Raw genomic sequence first — 26720 nt, 5'->3', positions numbered from 1 at the left:
CAAGCGAGTACTTTTACGATGGTTCCAGTTCAGTCTAAAAGTCACCTGTAGTGTACCTTTTTCTCTTGTAATTCTCCTTTAAAATTTTATTTGGATATGAAAAAAATACCTATGAAAGTTTCATGAATAGAATTTTGGTGATACAAATGTCCCAGTAATGTTTAACATGTGTTGTAAAGATCTGTACAGAGTAAAGGGAATCTTAACACGCTTAGCTTGTTACTAGCTTAAAATAATAGGGGCCAAATGCAGGAGCAGTTGCGAGAGAAGATGAATAACAGCGAGGAGAGTTTGCCAAAGTGGAATTTTATTTATGTATTTATTTTGTCAACAAACTAATTTGAATTACATTCAGTTGGGTGTATATAATCTCCTTTAAATATAATCCTAAAAGCTTGAATTTAGTAAAGTCATTAAAAGCATTCTAAGCAAACATGCAAGCAATGTGTTTGCTGAAAATTAAAAACAAACAAAACCACCCACAAAAAAAGTGAGTCAGTGAAATGATGAAAGTCACTGGCTGGATACAAGGCTACTGCCACTTGTTCCAATACTTTTGCAGATTCAAGGAGAACATTGTATTCATTGTAACATGTTTAGTTAGTTCCAGTCAGCACGCTTGTAGACACAGAAAAATCTTTTTTACTTTGAAGAATATTTAACACTCAAGATCTAAGATCTTGAAGCAGTGTTGCATAGGATGAGTTATTTTAGTTCAAACAATAAATGGTTATTCTTTTGCATAACGAATCAGTTCTAAATGGAAAAAATGTAACAAAAAATAGTTTTCAGTACATTTTCAGAGTCTTTTTGATAATATGAAATTTTTCACTTTATTTTTTTCTAGATCATCCAAATACAGCTTGATGTGCATCCTATGTTAAAAATCCCAGTAAAACAGTATGCCACTTGCTGTTTGTAATGTAATAAAATCACTTATTTAAATTTTTTTCAAAATTTTTGAGCTATTGAGTGCCTTGAATAAATATTTGTAGATAGTGTTGTAGCTAGATGGTTAGCAACAAGTGAATTGTATCAACTAATTGGAATCAAGGATTTGTTGGGATAAGGAAAATATAAATGTGAAACAAAATATACATCAAGGATTCCTGCTTTCAGTAAAAGTAAAATCATCTTGATTTTAAGTCAGTTCATGCCATACGGATAATCACAGAAAATAAATATACGCACATTTTTCAGACTAAGAAATTTCAAAAGAACATCTAAATTATTTTTTTATATTACGTACGTCAACTTTGAATTTAACTTTTTAACATTAACATTTTGTCTACCCTGTAGACTTCTCTTCTTCCTTCTGTTTTAGCTAGATGTATCCATTTCATAGTTATGGTTTTTATTGTATTAGTAATGTGCTTAAAAGGTCTGGGACATCCTATTCAGAGCTTTGGCTTAAGTATGTCCAAAATCCAAACAGTATATTTGTTATGATGTATAGAATACATTTTCAGAATTCAGTCCCCGGTAGGCCAGGTGTGAGAAAAATCTCAATTTTCTCAGACAGGATCTTCTGTGAAGCTATTTTATTTGTGATTGCAATGGCGGGCGTCCTGCAAGCAGGAGTGCACAGTAAAAGTTTATCATAACCTTGTATTCTCTATTACCCGACACCTGATTTCTCCCGTTTCCTCGCTGGCTGGGTACTACAGGTTCACAACCTACTCGATGCCTTTCTATACGATATATGTACAATTTTATTTGACCAACTGTCAATTTCTCCTTTTCCTTTTTTTTCCTTTTTCTCTAGTGACTAGAGGGCCTGTAATTTTTGTTTTTACTGACTTCGCATTGCTCATCCTGTTTTTCTTAGCTATCCTCCTTATTTTGGGACAGTGGGACCTTCTCCTTTTCTTCTTAACATACTCCACCCTGCTAGGCTACTGTCATGCCTGCACAATGACTTTTGAATATGCAAGGTTAGTGGAATTTTCCACTGCAAAAACACCTTCTATTGCAAAAACACAACTTTGTTTCTCACGCGGGAAAGATGCATGCATTCTTCACGTGTGTTTCTGTTTTTACTAAGCTTGGTACTGCCAGACCTTTTGCTGGTGGGACAGGTCTTATTCTCTCATGCCAGTACTGTTGCTGTTTCCTCCTGAATGAGCATCACTTTGAGAAATGTTAGCACTGTATGTCCTTCTTCAGCTTTGCCATCCAGCATAAACTTCCGTTGGATTCCTGCTCTTAAACAACAGTGTGGGGGTAAGTATGAAGTAGGTCAAAGCAGGACTGAGAAGGCATGTTCTTGGAATGTATGAAATGGATACTACTGTGGATTTAACGTGCTGTTCTGAATTTGGGGTCTTATAATCCTAGCAACAGGGACTACAAGCTCTCTTTTCCTCAGTTGTTAAGGAAGAAAACCAAAGCTGTCCACTGGGAGATGAATTATATCCCTGATCGCTTGTACTGGAGTTCCTGTGTGTTACTAACCAGAAGAACTTTGTCAGGAATGGAATTATTTCAGTTTCAAGGACTGTAGGCAGAGAAACCTACTCATTAAGTGTCGTGTGCTGTTATCTCTGAAGATCTGAACTCCATAGTAGTGGGTCATTGTGGCTGAATGTGTGCTTCTCACGAAAATACTTGTTTGAAACATGTAGAGAGGTATGGCCTTAAGTCCACTTCAGTCCCTATCTGGTCAGTGCTGTCAGATTTCTAAGTACTCAGTCCTTGCCACTTCTGTGGCCCTTCTTTTTCTTTTAGCACATGTATATATGTTGTTTTACTCGTTCTTCTAATCTTTCCCAAAATAAGTTTCAAAGTCCTCCCAAGTTGAAGGGTGTTATCACAGAAATTTCCTAAACCTGTTAGTGCCTATGCTTTTATCAATCAAGTTCTTCAGGGATTTAAATCCAATGACCTCATGTCCAAACCGTATCTGAGTTCATAAATTTCTTCTTATCTGTTCTCATAGTCATGATGTTTCAGGCTTGTTTAGAGTGTACACACATCACAGATCTGCAGGACTGTTTTTTCTTTGTCTGCAAAACAGTGTTCTTGTCTCTGTCATTAAAAACTGTAGAGAATTTTTCTACACAGAAAAGTGGGAGACAATGGCCACAATCTTCTTTTGTATAGTTTCTAACGCTGTGCCAGCCAGTTGCAACGTAATCAGAGACAGCCAGGTACTGGAAGGAGTAGGATTTAAGCAGCAACTCATTCTATGGAACTTGCTGTTGCCAAGTATAGGTATCTGGTGAAGGCTTTTCTGGTGGTGAAGGCTTTCCTTCTGCTGTGGAGGTACAGCATGTTGAATAAGTGATTTTAATGACATAGCCCCGTTCCTTTAATAGTGATAAAAATGGTAAGAATGCTATTTATATGTCGTTTGAGTGGCTTGCCAGCACATACTCACACTTCCCCACATCTGTTGAATCATATGCCGTATATTGTACTTTAAGTAGAAAGACTGGAATAAAGTACCTATATATATGTCTTCATACACACACCCGTGCTAGGAGTTTAATTTTGCAAGCAATGCGTATATATCCCAGTGACTAATGCTTCCCAGAGGTTTTGATGTTCAGTGTAAAAGCAGTGTATGCTTTACTGAAGAGTATGGAACTGTAAAATTATCTATTTTCTAAAACCTGAGTTGCTGGAAAATTGCCTGTTTTCCTTATATATGCTTGAATACTACTACTGTTAGAATCATAGAATATCGGAGCTGGAAGGGACCCGCAAGGATCATTGAGTCCAACTCCTGGCTCCACACAGGACCACCCAAAAATCAGACCGTGTGTCTGAGAGTGTTGTCCAAACGCTTCTTGAACTCTGGAAGGCTCAATGCTGTTCCTTCTGCCCTGAGGAGCCTGTCCCAGTGCCCGACCACCCTCTGGGTGCAGAACCTTTCCCTAACCCACAGCCTGACCCTCCCCTGTCCCAGCTCCATGCCGTTCCCTCGGGTCCTGTCGCTGTCCCCAGAGAGCAGAGCTCAGCGCCTGCCCCTCCGCTCCCCTCGTGAGGGAGCTGCAGGCCGCCATGAGGCCTCCCCTCAGCCTGCTCTGCTCTGGGCTGAACAAACCAAGGCACCTCAGCCACTCCTCACATGTCTTGCCCTCTAGGCCCTTCACCATCTTCATAGCCCTCCTTTGGACACTAACAGTTTTATACCTTTCTTATACTGTGGCACCCAAACCTGCACACAGTACTGGAGGTGAGGCTGCAGCAGAGCAGAGCGGGACAATCCCTTCCCACTACTGACTAGTACTGCCATGTTTAATGCACCCCATGGTACAGCTGGCTCTCCTGGCTGCCAGTGCTCACTGCTGGCTCATGTTCAGCTCGCTGTTGATCAAAACCCCCAGATTCCTTTCTGCAAGGCTGTGTTGTTCTGTAGTCCTTAGCGTCTTCTATTTCTAGCCAAATGACCATAAGTTTTCAATATTAGTGAATCGGTGCTTACAAGTACATTTTATGAAATGTATGTCATACTCTTTATTTTCACATACTCTTTGCTCTGAAAAGATCTGGTTTTCTGAAAATGTTCTGCACTAGCAGGCTGATCACGTGTCTGATATAGAAGCTTACACTTCATCTTGGGGTCATTTATATGGAATGAATGCCAAAAACATTCAGAGCGATTTTGAAGTGTGTACTCCTGGATCATTTTCTTTGTAATATGTTTGAGAAATCCGTGTTATCCAGACACCGTAATTTGTAATTGATTATTTTATGAGATTGTAGTGTGTTATGGTAGTTTAGCTTTTCTTTGATCAAAATGCTATTTGGCTTTCTTTCCGTGTATTGCTCTCAAAAGAGAATTTTTAAAACACAATTAGAAGATACACTACGTGTTTCATGTGAGGATTTGTCAGTTCTCTTCACGTTGTGGTATGTAATATTTTGACTAGATATATATGTAGTCATTCTTCTTTGGCAGGGTTTTGGTTTATGCTCTCTATTCTATTGGCAGGGTCTGGTTTCTTTCAGTGTTTCATCTAGAAGGAAGAGTTGATTTGGTAGTATTTATACATAAAAAAGCACTGTAAATACAGCATAGCACTAAAATTGTATTTTCTGTTCTTTTCAGCTTCCTCATGTGTTTGTGAACTGTGTGGAACACTTTACTTCACGGCTTCTCTTAGAAGAAATTCTCATCCAGTTGCAAAACCGTTCTTCTGAAACAAAACAGGCTGCTCATGTGCCTTGTGATACTTTCAATGACTTTGTACGTCTGTTTAAGCAAGCCGTTGTGAGTCAAGATCTTCAGGATCAAACGATATATGTTGTAAGTAATTTAATTTTAGTGTGCAGGTTTCATCTCAGTTACGAGGGTGTGACTAACTGCCAATAATTTGTATGTGAAATTTATGTACTAGATCGGTTTTCACAGAATTCCTATGTGGACTTCGTTGAGAATCTGTTGATACCGATTAGATTTTTTTTTCCAGTTGGTTTGCTGCCTTTAGATGAGCCAGTTAAGGGTCTATATTTTCCCTGAGTTTAGTTTTTTTTTTTTTATACACAACCTGTATAACTAGTAATGACCATAAATTATACTATATAGTTAATTTCAGTTTGTAATAAGGTCTGTTTAAATATGTTTATATTTAAATAAACATATTTAATAAGGCCTGTCTAAATATGTTTATATTTCCATTAAAAATACCTAATATGAGGTTCTTTAACTTAGTAGCTATGTTTAGGGAAAACAGTACTATCTCATAGTTTCCTACAGCTCATGAAGTTAGTAAAATTTACTCTTTGAAAATTGGAAAAAGAAAAAATGAACCAATACTTTCAATATATAATAAGCTATTCACAGATAATTCAATTTAATGTACAATCACAAAAGTGGTGTTGGCATCCTTCAACAATTCCACGAGAACAAAATTTAGCACTAAAATAAGTAGAAGGAAATTTCGCAAAATACTTAATATAGTACATTTTTTTTGACTTTAAGTGAATATTTGAAATAAGAAAACTGTTCTACATCAGTAAAGAATGCTTCAAGTGTATTAAAATGAGCATTGCTCAGAAAGTTCTTGAAAGATGGTTGTAGAAAGCAAAGCATTAAATATCTAGAAAGGTTCAATTGCATCAGGTAGATAGTTGCTGAATCAGAACAATTAAGTATTAAATTAGTACCTCAGTTCTGTTCTGCATGGGAACAGACAGGAATGGAAGAAATCGATTCATGTATATTAACCTGTGTCATCTGGATTTATGTTAAAGTGCTTTAAATTGAGACTGATGGAAGACCAGCATGCTGGTAACATAAACTGGCAAAACTGATTTATTCTGTTTCATTTTGGTGCTAAATAATGTAATATCTCAGCCGAATTAATTCAGAGTAAATGAAGATAAATGTTTACTCTCAAGCAAAGGATTCTAAATGTTTCTCTTAACCCAAGCATGGATGCTGAATGCTTGTGATTACTTGCAAAAAATGAATTTATTCATTCCAACTACCTGAAAAACTGGAGCAGATAAAACTTTTATTCATTTGTACATCTACAATATTTAGCACTTTACAGAAGTAAGAAGCTGCTATTTTTAATGTTACTTAGCAGTCGGTTGTACGAGGTACTTTTTTAACAAAAATAGCTTAAGCATGACATTAAGGTAAAACTAAATAATAAGGTGGGTGTGGATTTATAGGTCTGTGTGTAGGCTGTTCCTCTGAACCACTTGACATATTGCACAAGCCACTGTCATGTATATTTTATATGCTGTAAATATAAACTCAACTTTCTTTCCCGCATAAGTGAAAAGATCTACTTAGGTTAAGACCTTAAAGCCTGGTGTACAGTAGCTGCACATTACCGGATCTTTATAATCAGTATCTTGTTAATAAAAATACGTAGACTCTATTTTCAAGCAATTCAGGGCAAACCTGGTCAGTAGCACAAAACTGAAGATGATGAAGGGACTGGAGCACCTCTCCTGTGAGGGAAGCTGAGGGAGCTGGGGCTGCTCAGCCTACAGCAGAGGAGGCTCCGGGGTCCCATCAACGTCCATCGGTGGCTGCAGGGAAGGTGCAGAGCGGAGGCAGCCAGACTCAGGGCGGTAGCGTGGCCGAGCGGTCTAAGGCGCTGGATTAAGGCTCCAGTCTCTTCGGGGGCGTGGGTTCGAATCCCACCGCTGCCAGCAGCTCCTTTTAGGGAGCAGTCATCTTGAATGTAATCCCACAGCACCTGCCGGACCACGGGGAATTGTCAGCATGGGCTCAAAACTGTGCAGAGGAAAAGGCTCTGGGGGTGCCAATTGATGCTCGCCTGAACATGGGCCGGCAGTGTGCCCAGGGGCCAAGAAGGCCAAGGGCAATCCTGGCTTGTATGAGCAGTAGCATAGACAGCAGGAACCAGGGAGGTGATTGTACTCTGCTCTGGTGAGGCAGCACCTCGAGTCCTGTGTTCAGCTTTGGGCCCCTCAGTACCAGAAGGACATGGAGGCCCTGGAGTGTGTCCAGAGAAGGGCTACGAAGCTGGTGAAGGGCCTGGAGCACAACTCCTATGAGGAACGGCTGAGGGAGCTGGGGTTGTCTGGTCTGGAGAAGAGGAGGCTCAGAGCTCTAGACCTTAATATGCTCTCTACAACTACCTGAAAGGAAGGTGTGGGGAGCTGGGGGTCAGCCTCTTCTCACAGATAACTAGTGACAGGACTAGAGGGAATGGGCTAAAGTTGTGCCAGGAGAGGTTCAGATTGTAAATGAGGAGACATTTCTTCTCAGAAAGAGGAGTCAGGCACTGGGACTGGTTGCCCAGGGAGGTGGTGGAGTCACCGTCCCTGGGGGTGTTCAAGGAGAGGTTGGACGTGGTGCTTAGGGACAGGGTTTAGTGGGTGATGGTGGTAGGGAGATGGTTGGACCAGAAGATCTTGGGGGACGTCTCCAACCGTAATGATTCTCTGATTCTATCTGAAATTGACTGTTACATGAACCAAACACAAATGTCAATGTAGAACTATATGTTTTATGCAGTTTTAAGTAAATCCCAAGAAGCTTGAACTATTATCTCAGAGATAATACTCTTTCTTTTTTTCTGTTTAGTATGCTTTTGAAATATCCTTTTCATAATATGTTCCTGGGTTGTCCCCATCAAATTATTTTTCTTACTGTGAACAACAGAAATGATAGATGTCTTAATATTTTGGTGTGGTAAGAGGATAGGCATATAATTTTCTAGGGACCTATAGTTTGTCTTTCAACAGCAGTAATTCAAAAAAAGTAATGGAGTTCAAAATTTAGATTTATATTGTAAGCAGTGAATAAAATACAATGAAATACAAAGAAATGTTTCTCTTACTTTTTGCACTCCTGTCAAGATTCTAAGTGTACTGGGAATAATGTGTGGGTTTTTTTTTTTTTTGTCAAAGGATGGACATTAATGTTTTTATGCTCCTGATTTTTCCTGTAGGCTTAAATGTTCAGTTTGGTGTTCCTTGTGTAAACTGTATGTATGCAACATATCTGTTAATATGACACAAAGCTTGCATAAAATACAATAAATTCTGTAAACTTCTGGGCTGCAAACTATGGCAAGAAATGTTTCTCTCAGAATTGAGTTGTATGAATTACAGGTGGTAGTTAATTGTTTGAAGATATTAAGTTGTACCTCTTAATTATTTCTGAGACATAATTTCATAGTGGGGAAAAGACAGCTTTCCTACAGTAGGCAAGTTGATATAGTGTTATAGTAATAACTTTTAATAGAAGAATAATTTTGGACAAAATTGAAGTTTCAGTGGTTGTAAATGATATTACAGTTTTCTCATTAAGATTCTTGACTGTATTTACTTTTAATCCTTACTGCCATAGAGCATAAGAATGTAGCTTTTCTGAGGATTGTATCTTTTTGTTTTTGGATATCAGAGCTGCTTGGACTTTCTGGAAGCACCTCTGAAGCAATAATCTCTCTGATGTTGCTTATTTATGGTGACTTGCTGCTGAGATAGCTCTCAGAATAGGAAACTATCTGTGAGATGTGTCTACAGCAGCTAAGAATTTGTTTCAAGTCCACATAAGAATGCTAGTTAATATTATCTATATTATTTCGTTAAAAGGTACTGGATCGAGCAGAGCAGCTGAGGGAAATGGAAGCAAACATCTTGCCAGCATTTCTTAGGCTTCAAGAATTGGTAAGTATCTGAGGAAAAAAAAATAGCGTGTGTTTCCTGCACACTGAAGGTAACTGAACGTGAGATATCTGTCCAGGCTCGCTTACCATGAAATGTAACTCTTTAGATGAGAAGACGTTGCTTTTTTTTTTTTTTATTTTTCTGGAAATTAAGCAACTGGCAGTGGTGTCAAAACCAGAAAAACAACAACAACAACACAATTTAAATGTTGACGTTTTTCTTACATTCTTCCTTTTCTTTAAAATACATTTTTAGTTCTGCTTAATAACATCTTGTTTTAGCACATCTGATTGTTTATAGATATTTTTTTTTGAGGCTGATGGTCAGATATATAGCTGTATTTTCTAGAATATTTTCAAGAAGAACGTGAAATTTTTCTACGCTTCTGCTGTAATTCCACCATAGTATGTTTCTGCTTTGGAGTTAAACACTGTCTTGTCCTCTCTCACTTCTGAAGTGTGTAGGCTTATGCCTTGGAAGAAGTAAAAATGGTTTGTTCTCTGAAAATACATGGAAAACAAAACCAGAAGATGGTGGCACTTTGGAATGTCTGAACAACTAAATAGAGGAAATTAATTTTTGTACCTCAGGACTTGTGTGTGGTAGTCAGTAATTTCGTGGTGACACTGATACTACTATTTAGTGGATGAAGACTGGTTCACAGCTGTGTTCTTAATCCTGGCAGCTGATGCGTTTTCCAGTCCCTTTTTGTCTGTTGTGCCCATGTTGTGGAGTTTGCTGCCTCTGAAGCAGTAACGTCTGTCTGAGACTTAAATGTGCTAAAGCAGCCTCCTCAAGTTCAAAAGCAATCTACGAATAAGCTTGTCAGCTTTCCTCAGTGCTGAGGTTCCAGTGGTTTAAATTCTGGATTCTGAAGCGCTGTAAAACTTGTGCAGCTGATGTTGCAGAGGAATGAACGTCGTAGGGGCGCATCTACTGCGTTGCTTACTTTCATGCCCAGGAGATGAGAAATTTCACTAGTGATTTGGGGGGAGGGAGGAGGGAGCACAATAGACATTTTTCTCATTGGTGTTATAACATGCAATGTTTCCTTCTGTTCATGTGTTAAACTTTTTTTTCCCTCCTTGTAGACTGACAGAAATGTGACAGTTGTCTTGCTCAGTGAAATAGTATGGGAACTGTTCCGTCCCAATACTGGATGCTTCGAGCCATTCACCTTGTATTTTCCTGATTACAGCATAGGTAATCTAATTCTTTAATTTGCTTTCTGGAGATTAAATAATACTTTCTTTTAAAGAAACATGCATTTTTTTGCCATGTTTACCATTATGCCTTTTACAGAATCCGAAATAAGTAATAGCTGCTGGAATGTAGAAATCTGTATTCACACAAAGTTTAAAACACTCATCTTTCTTCTCTTGCCAAAACATCTAAAAATAACATTTCAGTTCCATTATACTTTCTAGTTCTTTCCATCAGTGTGATTTTTTTTGATAATTTGTTTTCTTAGTGAAAATTATTTTTCCGCTTGTAAAATGTGTTCAGTTTATTAAATTAGTTTTAGATAAGCAAAACTTACTTATGTTTGAACAGGACACCTGCAGAAGATCTTGTGTCAGAATCATCCCCCAGAATATTCTGCGGATTTCTATGCTGCATATATCAATATTTTGCTTGGTGTCTTCTACATGGTCTGTAGGGACCTGAAAGAACTTCAGCATCTGGTGAGATCCTTTTAAGTTTTTTTTGTTGGTATTCCAGACAAGCTATGAGAAATCTAGTTTTATTGTTGAATATGGACAAAGAGAAAATGTGTTAGCTCAAAAGTCAGTTTTTCTAAAGACCCATGACAAAGGTTGCAATTGTTCTGGTGGCTGTAAAGGGTTTCCTGTGCTACATAGTGCTCCAGTCAGGGAGGCAATAAAAGCTGCACTAAGGAGATATCAGTCTGTATATGATTCATTCAGCTTGGAAATTCTCTTGGTGTGTGGGTTTTTTGTTGTTATTTTGTGGGGTTTTTCTTTTTTTTCTTTTTTTTTTTTTTTGCTCAAGCCATTCCACAGTATCAGAGACCGAGAGGACTAGAATAAATGTTTTCCCCTATTGAGATAAGAGGATAAATCTGATAAAACTCTTTATGGCTACTGTAAGTATAGCAGAAGCAATTGTTGCGACCGCAGCAGTTTTTGAAGAGCAGCTCCATTACAGACTCGGTTAGTAGGGTGTTTTTTAGTAACAGTTATAATTTTACTGTTTCAAGGAATGGTAGCTCTCACTGTGCTTTTTTACTCTTCAGATTCTTTTTGTACATCGTTACGTAGATTTGCACTTCGCACACCTACTTGCTTTTTCAGACTTCTGTAACACCTAATAGACTCTTGCATTTGTTTCCTGGACTATTCAGTAGAACAGCAGACAGCTGCTTTCAATATGTGAAGGAATAACTTCAAGTAAATGGTTTTAGATGCCCGTTACTTGTCCAACCACAAGCTTTATGGTTTCCTATGTTTATTAAATGTAACTTGCCACCCAATGTTCTTTATACTTCAACATTATGGGAAATTTAACTTGAAATTTGAAACAATTTCCTATATCATTTAGCAGCGTAAAATTTCCCCTTGATGTGCTTCCTACAGAGGATTTCAAGGTACCCAAGCTACTGAGTCAGAGCAGCAACAACAAGCCAGAGCTGTTACACAATTTTAAAGAAACTTAGCATATTAATTTGAATAAAGGTCTAGAGAAGTTAGGATTAGCAGGAATATTTTCATCATTGTTCTGTTGGAATTAAAAATAGGTAAGTCAAATGGTCTTGCAAAACAGGAATGCTTGAGGGAACAAAATTATGTTGAAGATATTTGGTAAAAGTTGTTTTAGCCAGATATCAGTTGAAGAAAGCGATAGCAAACAAACAGTTAAAAAAAAAATAAAAATTAAACACACACTTTGGTGACCTTTGTGTAGGAAAAGTTGAAGAGCAGTGCCAGGTATTAGCTCAGGTGATTGTTTAAATAAATTTAAGTGCAACATACTTATATAATTATAATATACAGTACTTGTATAATTACATTATAAGTGCATAATTACATAAGTACAATGAAATTTTTCTCATGGGGAGAACGTGATGGAATTTTTAACCACTGCCAACTGTACAGTTTTATGACCAATGAACAAGTTGTGCCAATGAGTTGATCTGAACGTTCTGCCTGCATTTCCAGCAGGAAAACATGTCTAAACTTCAGCTGAACTTATGTATCAAGTACAAAGGCTTTATAATTAGGTGAGATTAGCTTCTGTTTGTCTCTCCTTGAGCACAGACGCAGCTCTGGCAAGGCCAGCAGCAGCGCCGCTGGTGTAGTGGTATCATGCAAGACTCCCATTCTTGCGACCCGGGTTCAATTCCCGGGCGGCGCAGGAAGCTTTTTCCCTTGAGGGAAGCATGGATTCACCAAGGGGAAGTCTAATTGTCATATTGTTTTCCCAGGCTTCAGTAAGGCCTTTTATACTGTCCCCCACGAGACCCTCATAGACGAGGTGTGGGATGTGTTGCCTGGATGAGCAGACAGTGAGGTGGATCAAAAAACGGCAGAGTGGCCGGGTATGGAGTGTGGGGGAATAGGTGGTGCAAAGTCTTGTTGGAGGCACCCAGGCATCAATACAGGGTCCAGCCCCGTTTTACATCTTCATTAATGGTCAAGATGATGGGGCAGAGATTGCTGTCAGCAAGCTTGCAGGTGACCCAAAGTTGGGGAGGACTGGCTGATTTCACCAGAGGGTTGTGCTGCAGAGGGACCTGGATAGGCTGGAGAGATGGACTGGCAGGAACCTCACAAAGTTCAGCAAGGAGAAGTGCAGAGTCTTGCACCTGTGAAGGAACAACGCCATGCACCAGTACATGCTGGGGGCTGCCCAGCTGGAAAACAGGTCTGTAGAAAAGGAGATGGAGGTCCTGGTAGACACCGAGCTGAACAAGAGTCAGCAATGTCATTGCTGCTCTGAAGACAAAGAGTATCCTGGGCTGCATGAGGCAAAGTATTGGTAGTGGGTTGAGAAGGGTGATCCTTTCCCTCTACTCAGTGTTGGTGAGGTCTCACCTGAAGTGCTGTGTCTAGTTCTGGGCCTCCCCAGAGAGACCTGAAGCTACTGGAGAGAAGCCTAACCAAGGGCCATGAAGATGATGAAGGGACTGGAGCACCTCTCCTGTGAGGGAAGCTGAGGGAGCTGGGGGCTGCTCAGCCTACAGCAGAGGAGGCTCCAGGGTCCCATCAACGTCCATCGGTGGCTGCAGGGAAGGTGCAGAGCGGAGGGAGCCAGCCTCAGGGCGGTAGCGTGGCCGAGCGGTCTAAGGCGCTGGATTAAGGCTCCAGTCTCTTCGGGGGCGTGGGTTCGAATCCCACCGCTGCCAGCAGCTCCTTTTAGGGAGCAGTCATCTTGAATGTAATCCCACAGCATCTGCCGGACCACGGGGAGATCAGGCCTAGTCAGCATGGGCTCAAAACTGTGCAGAGGAAAAGGCTCTGGGGGTGCTGATTGATACTCACCTGAATGGTAGCCAAGAAGGCCAACAGCATCCTGGCTTGTGTCAGGAATAGTTTGGCCGGCAGGAGCAGGGAGGAGGTGATCACCCCCTGCACTTTGCTCTGGTGAGGCAGCACCTCAAGTACTGTGTTCAGCTTTGGGCCCCTCGCTACAAGGAGGACATCGAGGTGCTGGAGCATGTCCAGAGAAGGGCTCCGAAGCTGGTGAGGGGTCTGGAGCACAAGCAGCTGAGGGCACTGGGGTTGTTGTGTCTGGAGCAGAGGAGGCTCAGGGCAGACCTCATTGCTCTGTGCAACTACCTGAAAGGAGAAGGTGTGGGGAGCTGGGGGTCGGCCTCTTCTCACAGATAGCGATAGGACTAGAGGGAATGGCCTCAAGTTGCACCAGGGGAGGTTCAGGTTGGAAATGAGGAGACATTTCTTCTCAGAAAGAGCAGTCAGGCACTGGGACGGGTTGCCCAGGGAGGTGGTGGAGTCACCGTCCCTGGGGGTGTTCAAGGAAAGGTTGGACGTGGTGCTTAGGGACAGGGTGATGATTATTTTCAGTGCCAGGACAAGAGGCAGTTGGCACAAACTGGAACACAGGAGGTGCTGCCTGAACGCAAGGCAGGACTTCTTCATTGTGCAGGTGACTGAGCACTGGCACCGGCTGCCCACAGAGGCTGTGGGGTCTTCTCCTTGGAGACCTTCAGAAGCCACCTGGTCATAGTCCTGGGCAGCCTGCTCTGGGTGTCCCTGCTTGGGCAGGGGTTGGGGCAGCTGGCCTCCAGAGCGCCCTGCCAGCCTCAGCCGCTCTGGTATTCTGTAGACATACACTTGAGTTGCTCAGCTTATCAGAATAATTTCTTTGCTTCAGGTGTATTGTTCATGTGTAATACTAAAGTTATGAAAAGATTTGTGTAATTGGACCCTAAATTCTTTTTGTGCATGACAAGTGTTTTCTGCAGAGCACAATGGCAGGCAAATACAAGTATCTTAGGAATGACTCCGTAGTGCCTAATACAAACCTTAAGTGTGTGTGTTGTTATGCATGATTAATAGTACATTAAGAAATTAGATTAAATTTATCTGTGGAAGTTACTGTCTTGAGTCTTCTCTATGATACCGCAGAGATTTAATAAGATGCGGTAGGACAAAAGGAGAATGAATCGTGAGGATTGTTATTTTACAGTATTCTGTGTATTCTTTACTTAACTGTTAAAGAAAAGATCTAGATTAAATCATTGTCAAAGATCCCGCAATCTTGTTTTAGGCAAAAAGAGTTGGTTTGAATATGGAATGTGTTAGGGTTTTTATATATCATTCCTTTTAGTTTCTTTTAACTACATGTTGCTTATTTCTGAACACGCTGAACTACTGTAATCTGAAAATGGGTGGTTGAAGGAAGTGTAAAAAAGAAAACCACAAAACTGCTTTTTATTCCATTTATGTTTAATTATTATTAAAAAAATATATATAAAATTATAGCCCTTGAGGACAGTAAACAGATTTTGCTGCCGTCCAAGCTGAGTAACCTAGGATAGATTACTTCTGTTTATATTTAACCTACAGGAATGTTGTGGCATTTAGGAGTAGAATGTTTGGAATTAAAACACTGTAATTATTGACTGAAAAAAAATCATCAGTTTTGTAAACCAGTGAATTATGCTGTGTGCTTATTCTTGTAGCTAGATCAAATGTGTAGTACTGTCTTAATATGTTGTACTTTGTATTTTCTGTAGGCAGCACTCAATTTTTCAAAATACTGTGAACCAGTGGTCAGAGGAGAAGGTAAGCTGCTGTCCTTAATTTGAGCAGTTGTATAAAAGTGCAGGTGCCCTCCTGTTGGCTTAGTGAAAGACTTTGCTTTGATCCTCGTTTTGTTCACTTGTTCTGGTTACAACAGCATCGCTTCTGCCAGTTGCACCAAGTAGACAGCATTTGCAGTAGAAAGCAGGGGAAAGTTTTTGGTGGTGGTGTTTTAAGGAAACAAGAAGGAAGTACTGTGAAAACTTGCTTCTCCCGTAAAATTTCTCCTCACTCAAGCACCAGTACTTCCGCAGAGTAGTGAGATAAGTCATTTCTCTGTCAAGGCTAAGAGGTGAAAATGAGAGCAGAAGGTCTATCAAACTGTCCCAGGGTATCTCAGAACAACCACAGAGAACCAGCAGTTTGTGCATGCAAATGCATGATGCTGCTGCATAATTGTAATACAGCATTTTAGAGTCAGGGTGTTAGACATTTAACAGAGTTGATTTTTGCTTGGTGCAGCAAACGAACGTGATACCCGCAAACTCTGGAAAAATATTGAACCTCATTTGAAGAAGGCAATGCAGACAGTTTACCTCCGGGAAATATCCAGGTAACTTTCTGTGGTTTCTCTTGTTGTTTTTGATTTTAGCAAGATCCCTCCCTAAATATTTACTATGTCTCAATTATATTTCATGGGTAGTGTTTCTTTTGCTCTTTAACATTCATTTCTTTTTTGGCACATAATGTTATAAATAAGATCTCTCAGGAGGAAGCTTTTAAGTAAAACAGTATTTGTAGCATATAAAATACATAGTAAATAAACAAGTAGAAAAGGGGTTGTGGGTTTTCTTTTCACTGGTGGTAATGGAAACAGATCAGTTTTATCATGGGTGGAGAACTGTCAAGCATGGGAATCCATCACCAGAAATTACAGTCACAATTACTGGTATTTATCTTTAACACTGGTGTTTTTTAGCTTTGTGTACTAATCGGGTTTGTATGATTGCTGTGCTTTCAGACCCTTGTTTTTTTTTGTCCAAGGGCAAAATTCTCCTTCTATGGAATTACCCCTTCTGACAGCATTAAAAGTCAGAGTACTGCTAATGGACTGAACTTCTGCTGGCTCTGGATTCCTTTGTTTACTTTTTAATTTGCCGGAGTGCTAGGAAAAGGATGGCGCTGTTCATTTTTAAATGACAGCTGTTAGCTCAGATTTAATATCTTCTCTGTGCTTCAGATTTGTGATTCTGATGTTATACCATGGAAGTAGAGAAATTCAGTGGTGCTTGACTTCTTTATACCGATACAAACATAATTTCTTCATGTCGCTGAGGCCATGGAGTATTCTGGTAACTGAACCTGGATGAGTAGTAGAAGGCTTTGCTAAATGTCCTGGAAAAGTGATCGTTCCTTCAAAAAGAGAATTGGTTTTCCCCCACATAAGCTAGACTTAGCTGCACAATGAGGCGTTATTCTGTTTGCCTCAAATGTGTATTTGTACTCAATATTGGTGTTTGTTATACAGTCAGCTCAGGATCTTCCCAACTTTTTATATTCTGTGATTGTCTAATCTAATGATAATGTAATGTAACACTAAGATATAGCTTATGAATTGCTTCCAAATAACTAGTTTTCCCTCTTTACTGTTTTCTTTGATTATTTTTGAGCTTTACCATTTTTTTTATTGTAGCTTTCAGCTTTTTTGCATAATAGTTCTAGGATTTACTTCTGTGTATCTGTAAATGCTTGAGGAATTAAAATAACCATATTAATTTGTCTGGCTAAAGAACTATAATTACTCTGGGGGTTTCTTTTAGTTTTAAGTTATGGAAGTATAACTGTTATAGCTTCTTTTCTGCCTGAACCAAGATGAAAACGAAACTTTTTTCTACCTATGAGGTAGACAGTGGATGAAATACTGGGTTAATAATTTGATTGAACATTCATTCAATTTGGGTGTTACATCAGCTCTCATTAAACTGTTTTCATAAGTTTTATGGTTTATGGATGGTAAACCTGAATATGTGATAAGTAAATCAGAGACAGGATTTCAGCTGAGGGACTGTTCATGAAGATCTTTAAAAATCAGTGGTGCTTTAAAAAAAAGTATTTGTATTAAACTAAGTGATAATCTAAAATCATGACATTTCTAATGATGTTGTTCTTTAGGGGAAGTTTTAAAGTGAAAATCTTTGCTATTTAGCAAAACACCAAACTACTTATAGTTCTTTTTCACTGACAAAATGTTCATCTTGATTTCACCAAAGCTATTCAGTGAAGAATAAATACCGCTTTCTTTTTTACGTAGACTTCAAAATTCCATTATGAAGTAATTGCAATATTGTTCTCATTAGGATAGACACAGTTAATACAAAAAAAAAAATCAAAGTTATCAGCATTTTTACTTTTACTTGAAATGTTATTGGTAGTTGGATGGAAATGAATTGATAATTAGGTTGTACTCAGTTTTAGTTTTATGCCTTAATATAGCATTATTTTCTGTATTTTTCATTATTGAAACATGCAATATGGTGAGACTTGATATTTTTAATTATTCTTACTATATCCTAGTCAGAGTCATGAAGTTAAAACACCTGTTTGCTATATGTTTATTTTGCACCAAAGGAGGGTTTTACATGGGAGTAATAAATACTTCTTTATATACTTCCACTATCTGTCTTTTAGCTCACAGTGGGAGCGCTTACAGCGTGATGAAGGAGAAGCCGGGCAGTTGAAAGGTAACTTACAACTAACCACATACAGTAACTCTGCAGAGGCTTGTAATGTAAAATGTATACTGCTACTTGTATACTGCTACTATTGATTTGGTAACTGTTACTTGATAATACGTGAAAGGAATTAATGTGGACAAGGATACCTAGTATTCACTTACAGTTCAGGGATATTATGTTTTTTTTGTTTTGTTTTGTTTTTTTGTTTTTTTTTTGAGAAGGCCTTCTAGAAAAGACTGCTACTATTTTTTTTTTCTGTGGCAAATATCCTAGGAGTAATCTTTACTAAGGTCCTTTGGGGGTAAAATCAAGTTTCATTTCTCCATGTAACAATGGATGAGGAACGGGCTGATCCCTGACCCAAACCTCTGTGTTCCAACTGGCAGAATTGTCTGTGGGAGCAAGTCAATATTATACCTGTGGTGTTTTGTTTTGCTTCTTATTATTCAAATGGTTTACCTCATTCCTAAACAAAATAGGTGTCTATGCCCTTATTTCTTGATAAAGAGAAATATCAGGATTACAAATTTTCTTTCCTGTTCTTTCCTTGCAGGAGTACAGTTTTGTGGATTTTATACTTTGCAAGGGGCTAAAAGTCTAATTTTAATATTTGTTAGTGTTCATTTACGGTTTAGGAAGAAATACTAAAACATTTTCCTGGTGATATCAGTTGGTCATGGTCTTCTGATCAGTTCTTAGTCTGGGGACACTTCCATATTATCCCTCATGACAAATAATTTCTTCTTTAGGTTGAAATAAAATAGCCAGTTTTTAAAGTTATCTGTAATATAATTGCAATCATCAGACTGTTTCCTATATTTGCTTTATAATCGGTATTTTTTCTACATTGTTGACCAAAGGAGTTTGATTCAAAGTGTTCTTACTGAATTCCTCTTTCCATGCCCAGATGGCCATGAAATACTTTTGCACTTGACAAACCCAGAAAAGGGGACTTTATTCAAAACACATTTTTGGTGAACTTTATGCATATGTAGTAGAAAAATAGATTGTTGATAAACAGCATTTGATAATAACATGCTTAAAAATAAATCAAATGAATTTTGCCGTGGATGTAATTAAGCAAATAGATCAGTGCATGATGCAATGGTGACAGATCAGAAGTAGAAACATGCGTCTGTATTAAGCTGAATCGTCTGTATGTAATTTTTTTATTTGGTGTTCCATTATATAATTAACATGCAATACAAAACAATCTCATGAGTGTGAATTAGAGCTAAAACTGCTTTCCTTTTGTGACTACCTGAAAGGAAATTATTACTAGCTATTACGCAGGGTGCTTCTCATCACACTGAGGGCTCTGAATCTTAACTTTTAAACATCTTTAATTCCTTGATCTTTATTTGCTGATGTTTGTGGATTAAAGCGTAGAGGTACTAGCACTTTACAGAACAAGAAACAATTGAAGTGAAAACTTGTAAGAGAAGAGGGCACGAGAGAGATCCTTTAGTTGTTTCCATAGTTAGACAACTCATGAAGTAATGTGGTTTGATCATCCTGCATGAGCTGGGTGAAAGAAACAACTATGGTGATAAGGGTGGGGTAGGTAAAGGAAAAATTACAAAGTGAATTAAAACAAGGGAAGGGCAGTAGACTGTATAGTACTGTGCTTGTAACACGTGAGATTTTTATATTAGTGAAATATAGATGTAGCACACTAGTTCAGCTGGATCAAGTTTGAAACTGTAAGAACATTTTCCTTTTTGTAGGAAATGAAACAGTGGCTAGAAACTGTAGGATGCTGAACTGTTGCTTAGAAATGCGGCACTGGTTTGTTCTCCGTCATGAAAGCCGGGGTCCTTGCTGAGCTGTGTCTGGCAGTCTGGAACAGTCTTGGTAAAAGGCTTTGCAATTGTATTTAGATATGTCTATTCATCTGCCCTGCTTGCTGTTAAAGTTACCTTAAATGAAAGTATCCTAGAGATTTTTTTAGGGAGATGGCACTTCAGTGGTTTTTGAATTGCTGATCCTTAGATACAGCTTCTGGGAAAGGTCCATAAGGAGTTAAGAATGTGCATTGTGTTTAGTGTCATGCCACCACTCCTTGCCCTTCACTGACTTTTATCTCTGGTAACAAGTTTGTCCGAAGAAGCTGTACTCATGAGTGTGAGTACTCATACAGGAGTAGAGCTGGAGGGAAGGAAGAGAACGTAGAGTCTGCATTATTGAAACAGGAGAATATAAACCAGTATAATTTGAAGTCTGTAGAGGTTTATGCGGGGCTAAAACTTGCTCTTGATTGTTTATTTTGTAGGACTTTCTGCACATGCCCATGTGGAACTTCCTTATTACTCCAAATTTCTTCTAATCGCTGCTTACCTTGCCTCCTACAATCCTGTTAGGACAGATAAGAGGTTCTTTCTTAAGGTAATGGATTTTTTTTCAGTGCTGTATATTGGATTCCTTTGTAGAGGTTCTCCTGGTTTAAAATTCTTTAACTGTTCATTTTGAGCTATCTTTCTGTGTGTGGTTCATCAAAAGTTTTTTGGTGGATCACATCATTGTTGGTAACGATCACTTAGTCACTAATAACGCTTTAAGGACAAGCTTCCTCTTTATCGCAAAGCATGTGTAACACCGACACAGCACAAGTGTTGTGCTTTGTGTTTGTAAGCTGATACAGCTCATGGGCCAAACCTCATTTTCTGTTAATAAATAAAGAAATAAAAATTGCCGTTTGACAAAACACAGGCAGGAAGATGTATCTCAGAAAAGTGAGCAGTTGCGGTTTTTATGCATTTTTACCAACTGCAAGGTTTTTGGCATTATTACAGCATATATCAGTACGTGTTTAAATATAAATATATGGTATTCATGGCAAATGGGGTGAGTGAATAAATTTTTTTTAAGGATATGCTTTTTTTCTCTCTTGAAGAAAACTTGTAAATACATGTTTTGAAGTTTACTGCAGTTCCTAGTGATGGTATACTAGTACATTATTAGTTTAAATAAATTTCATGTTTCTGGTCTGATCGTACAGTGAAAGCTGTAGGTGTTTCACTTTTCTGTCTGGTCCTTCCTCTAGAAGGGCGGAGGATTACTTGTAATAAGTGCTGATTGACAAATTTTCTTTATGGGAAACTTTTGTTCTTCTTACCAAGAAACTGCTTGGTAAGAAGAACAAGAAATTTCTTTGCTAAACAAATGGTTTTGGCCAGATTTTTCCGCATCAGTCTTGGAACTCAAACAGGAAAGCCTACAAGTTAAGTAAAGCATGTTATCAAAAGTGCTACATCTTGCTTGCTTGTGTTCACTGAACAACATTCTCAGTTTAATTTGTTTCCCATCTCCTTTTTTAGCATCTCTGAAGTTGGTTTCCACTCTTGCAAATGAACGCTCCTGAACTTATGTACATTTGTGTACAGCAAATGCAACATGAACTTTTAGTTTTTGAAGTGGGGACTGTGTAGGCATTTCAATCACTGATACTAAGTATTTTTTCCCAAGAATTGGTAAAACAGGAGAAGTGACCGTTCCTGCCACATGTATCATCTGATAGCAATTAGCACTTCATCAGGTGCTGAGGCAAAGTTCAGAAATAGCTGCATCTCAAAGTGCAACAAATAACACTTCAGGGGAAGTCTTCAAGTTGAGTGTTCTTGAGTCATGCAGGCTGTGAAAATAGAATAGGGTTTTGTGTCAGGGTTGTAATGAGATTGCAAGTAGATTACAGAAACATATCTTCTGGAGTAGTTAATTAAGGACTGCCAGAAAGCAAAAGGGATGCAAACAAAACGATGGTCATTGAGCTGCTAACCTGCTCTGCTTGTATAGGTGCTAGGGTATAGGGCAGCTAAAGACAGAGTTATGATTTGTTGCGGTCTGGAATAATAACAGCCTGATAAAGCAATGAAGTAGTAATTGGCAGTGATGGCATTAGTATTGTGAAGATTCAAAAGCTGTGTGCAGATTAAATGAAAAGTAACTTGTTTTTAAAATATCATTTAAACCAAAAAAAAAAAAAAAAGCAATCTGTACAGATAATTTTATCGATTTAGTAGAAAACAAGACTAAAAATTAACTGAAAATCAGCTCTGAGTTTCATGTTTTGTTGTGCTTGCACAGAAACAGGGTACCTGCTCAGCTGTTTTGAAACACCTGTGGTATAACTTAAGTGCACTGTATGGACATCCCAGCATAACCTTTAAAATGAATGAATAGTATGATGTGATCCGTCGCTAGCATGCCATGTAACCTCAGGCTTGATCACTTTTCTCTCTGACATCTCTCTGTTATCACAGCAGCCCTTTTCAAAGGCGTGATAAAAATTACCCTTTTTTTTATAAGCAAAATGTGGTACGTATTAGCTGGATGAGCCAATATTTTTTCTTGACATGAATGAGTGCTGAGGTCTATAAATACAAAGTACGAGATTTTAAACACTAAAATGGAAAAAAAAAAAAAAAGGTTTTGGAGACATCTTTTCCCTGATTCATTGGGTATTCTAATAAGATACGCTTATTAATATTTATCAAGGTAATAAATAAGACTAGTAGATAAACTTCTCAGGTGATATTTGGGAAATAGTGCTTAAATATGTTAAAGAATACTATATCTGCAAGTCTCCACTAACTTTACAATGTTTATCCATGTCATTCTTTATTGCCCTGTTTCTCTCATTTTTTTACCCATCCATTTATAACATCTTGTTTACTATAATTGTCCTCACTTTGCTCTCACATTTCATCCAAGAATGCTTCGTATTATCTTTGTGCAGCCTTTCCTTTAAGGATGCTCCTTTTAAATTATGTTTTCTGATTCTTTTTTTCCCTCTGTTATGTTTCCTGTTTGTCCTTTTGCTTCTCCGCCTTGAACTCTCCTTGTATTGTATCAATTTACTTCCTGGTTGTCATTCTGCTAGCTTGCATGCCATCTGAATTCTAAAATGGAGGAAATAAAAGATGAAAATTCAAATGAATGTATTTTAAAAATGAAGTGACCAATGAAAAGGCCATCATTTAAACTTTCTTTGAAAGAGAAAAATGAAAAATTTGCCTTTTCATGAGATGATTAAGGGCTGGAGGAGGGAGGTTGCATATAAAGTAACATTAAAAACAAATTTTCACTTCCCCTTCTCACCAGTCCTAGGTTAGATCAGAAAAAAAAAATGCATTTCACCAACAGACATTAGTGTCTTGTTTTTGTACCACCTGGGGACATGATGAAGCAAATTGTAAGGCAAGTGTGATTATTTTTTTTTTTTAGGGCTTCTGGTAAGAAGGATTACTAAGTAACACAAGAGAGGTGTAATACAGAAGCCGAACCAGACTAGCATGCTACCATATGCAGTGCACAATTTTTTGTTTACTCTTTTGATTCTGTCATGGCTGTAGAAGAAGCAGCAAATAATCTGCATATCATATTTGCTCTCTTTTTTTTTTTTACAGCATCATGGGAAAATTAAGAAGACCAACTTTATGAAGAAACACGAAAAGGTATATATCTTATCTATCTATGCTGAGCTTGGGAACAAAGATTTTCTTTCTGCTGTACTGCTGCTTTTATATCTTGCTTTACCTCATATCCTTTACTGTAGGAACAAGTGTTGCATAACATAACTTAGAGGTGCATTTGTTTTATATGATATAAATTTCTGTACAATGCACACGTTTTTATTTCATTGGTATCTACTGGACCATAAATTTGTCCTCCATGGTTTAGTGTGTAACTAAATGTTCTCATAAAGCTATTTAAAGGGCATTATATGTGGAGGAGCCAGGTATCAGAATTGCTCTTGAGGATATTAGAGTAATTGATGATTAGCAGTTTTGAAAATCAAGTTACTTTAATTCCTAGTGATGCAGTAAGACAGAAGGGCTTAAATCTGTGTGTTGAAGCTTGGGGACTTCGCACTCGTGTCTGTTGTTTAGGCAGAAAGAATCAAATGACCAAAGAAGTCATTATCCCTTCAGGCTATTAACTAAACTTTTCTTGTAGTTAATTACTGTACTTAAATCAATGATGTTTAGTTATTTAGTTGAGCTGCACCAGTCTTTACTGAGAGAGCCATGACGTACTAGGAAAGCAAGTACCCGTATGTGTATTTATAAACATAATATAAAAAAGTCAAACTTGAACACTTAAAACATGTTGGTTTTGGACAAACCCCCCAAATCAAGAGCAGTGCAGACAGCACTGAATTGGTGCAGAAGCTATCATTACATCCTTTTCTTCTCTATGCTATGTGGAGTTTGGGTGAAAAATTTCAAACTTTCTTAGCTTAATAATCCCATGTTTCTGAAGCTGCCTGTAGCCTCTTTCTGCCCCTGTGGGAGACCAGAGTCCTTGGCTATCCAAAGACTTTTTTATTTTTAAGTTTTCCCATTTCTGTAGAGGTGCAATTTACACATGTGAAAGCATGAGTTGAAATAAAACTAAACCATTTGTTGCACCTCTGTGTAGATAGTTATGTATATTTAAGAATTCTTAAGTCTTTGAATACCCATCTTGCATGTGTAGACCTCGTGTGTCTTTTCTCTGGCACGTTGACTCCAGAGGACTTTTAGAGCGTTTAATTAGTTTAAGGACTATTATCTTCTTGAAATACAACCACATCTTAATTAGTTGATAAATCACTTTCAGGAGAGGGGTAGGAGGAATAATTACTGTATCTTAGACCAAGATGTTCTTCCTGCAGCCTCTGCAGGGAAAGTGTTTTTTTTATTCTCTCTCAGCAACAGGATTTCTTGGATGCTGAGATGGTAACAACTAGGGAGATGGAGACAGCTAGGAATTCAAAAGAAAGGGGAAAATAGAGTTTTACTGAAGGAATACTGAGGTCATGATCACCTTAACTGTAACGTAGAGCTTGTTCTCTTGTGTATTTGTTTATTAAATGCACCTTAACTGTACTGTAGAGCTTGTTCTCTTGTATAATTGTTTAAATGCACTTGTATCTGAATTTACTTCTTAGCGCTCAGAAGCGCTTGCATTAATGACGAATTGTTTTTCGTTTTAATAATGTTCCTGCAGCATCAGAACATGCAGACACAGTCTGTGCCCTGTAGTCTATTTACATTCTCATGTAAACCTGAGGAAAGAAAGGTAAATGAGGGTAACTGACAGGATCATATAGTTATATAAACAAAATTAAGTCAAAAAGATCAGATAGATTTCAAAGATGGCAGATAATCTAATTCTTGCACCTCTTGTATTTAAAAATTATTATTACTTTGAAGAGAATTATAACTTTGTAATCCCAGTAAATCAAATATACTTAGAAAATATCTGTTGAGTTGACTCTGTTACATTAAACTTAATTAAACTGCATTAATGTGCAAGAAACAGGAATGTGTCGTAGGGATTAACCAACAGGACAGAACTTGGTGGCATTTCAAGAGGACTTGGAGAGCACTGGTTCTGTTTGTGTCTCTTTGTAGTTGACAGGTAAGGACCCTTTCACCATAACAGTTGATGGTAGAAAATGTAACTAGGTCAGAGGACAGTCTGGTTTTGAAAAATTTTGAGACATTGTACCTGTGATAGTGGAGAACAGGATTGCAGGTCCCACAGGGATCTTCTAGACCTATGTTCCTTTTACTGCCCTTTAACTTTTATAAATATTGGACGGAGACACAGTCACACAGATGTGTAATCTTGTATATTTTGGTACTATGACTTTGCAGTGAAGGAAATTGAAATGCATGGATAAAGAATTACAGATGCAGTGCTACAAGTAAATGCTCATTTGCTTGTATCTGTCACACCAGCTGTGTGTGCTTACAGACTTTTGCTCAGATAAACTTGTCTAAAGTCAGGTTTACAGATTAAATTCACCGAACTCCAGGTGGGTGCTGCACCTAAGCTATCCCTCCATAGACAGTGCAGGGCAAGTCGATGTGGGCAGTGGAGTGTAGGTGTGATTCGTCTCATGCTAAAGTGGGTTCTATGTTCAGTCAGATGAATGGCACCATAAACTATATTGATTAGATTTCTACCGGTTATAGTAGGAGCTTAGGAAACTAGTTTGGCTGTACATATGTACTTGTCAGGAAGCTAACATTAAATGAAATAAATCCTTCATTAAAAGTTTATGTACAGCCAGACTGAAAATCTTTCTTGATTCTTAACTCTTTGTTCAGTCTAGAGGCCGTACTTTCTGATTAGAAAAAGTAAATCTTGTGAATTCCCCACGAGGGGAAAAAATACCTTTCCCTTGTTGCAGATAACAGCAGATTTTTATTTTATTTTTTTCAATGACTGGTATGTAACAATGGTTTTCCAGTTTAGTGACAGGTGAGAGATCTTCCTGTTGAAGCTACTTCTGCAGGACTATGCTTTTACAGATGTCAGTCTGGCAGATCAGATGTATTGGTGTTTTTTCTGTTGTCAAAGAATTTGTCTGTTGTCTATCTACCTTAACTTTAAACTAGAATTTGTTTTTTTTATCAGAATTTCTAGCTTACAACCTAAGATACTTGTATAACTTGTATTTTACGTATATAATATATATAAAATCATATATAATTCAGAAATACTTCCTGCAGAAAAGTGAGAAGTATAGTTCCGTTTTTAAGTACATGATAAAAAGGTAGAAAATCCAGCCAATTGAGGTTAAGGACTTTCACCTTTCTGTGCAGACAATTTAGTTTGGGTTAAGCTTTTACTTTTTAGGGAATACTTTTGATTCTCGTTC

General features: G+C 38.2%; 1 protein-coding gene and 3 non-coding genes across 6 annotated transcripts in view; all 4 read left to right on the top strand.

Annotated features, from left to right (window-relative positions):
• ORC5 (origin recognition complex subunit 5) overlaps nucleotides 1-26720 on the top strand; it is a 71328-nt gene that overhangs the window by 4252 nt on the left and 40356 nt on the right. For all 3 annotated transcript variants that reach the window (XM_048068556.2, XM_048068557.2, XM_013180473.3), the window contains 9 exons: nucleotides 5057-5254; nucleotides 9031-9105; nucleotides 10197-10308; nucleotides 10660-10790; nucleotides 15326-15374; nucleotides 15855-15945; nucleotides 18021-18073; nucleotides 20340-20452; nucleotides 23473-23520. In XM_048068556.2, coding sequence (XP_047924513.1) covers nucleotides 5057-5254; nucleotides 9031-9105; nucleotides 10197-10308; nucleotides 10660-10790; nucleotides 15326-15374; nucleotides 15855-15945; nucleotides 18021-18073; nucleotides 20340-20452; nucleotides 23473-23520 — 870 coding nt within the window. The remainder of the gene's footprint in view (nucleotides 1-5056; nucleotides 5255-9030; nucleotides 9106-10196; nucleotides 10309-10659; nucleotides 10791-15325; nucleotides 15375-15854; nucleotides 15946-18020; nucleotides 18074-20339; nucleotides 20453-23472; nucleotides 23521-26720) is intronic.
• Nucleotides 7035-7116, top strand: TRNAL-AAG (transfer RNA leucine (anticodon AAG)). The gene has a single exon. It is a non-coding gene; the product is annotated as a tRNA-Leu (tRNA).
• TRNAG-CCC (transfer RNA glycine (anticodon CCC)) lies at nucleotides 12410-12480 on the top strand. The gene has a single exon. It is a non-coding gene; the product is annotated as a tRNA-Gly (tRNA).
• Nucleotides 13390-13471, top strand: TRNAL-AAG (transfer RNA leucine (anticodon AAG)). Its single transcript has one exon. It is a non-coding gene; the product is annotated as a tRNA-Leu (tRNA).

Source organism: Anser cygnoides, chromosome 1 (assembly GCF_040182565.1).
Source record: "Anser cygnoides isolate HZ-2024a breed goose chromosome 1, Taihu_goose_T2T_genome, whole genome shotgun sequence".
NCBI classification, from domain to species: Eukaryota; Metazoa; Chordata; class Aves; order Anseriformes; family Anatidae; genus Anser; species Anser cygnoides.
This window is presented reverse-complemented; position numbering and strand designations above follow the sequence as displayed.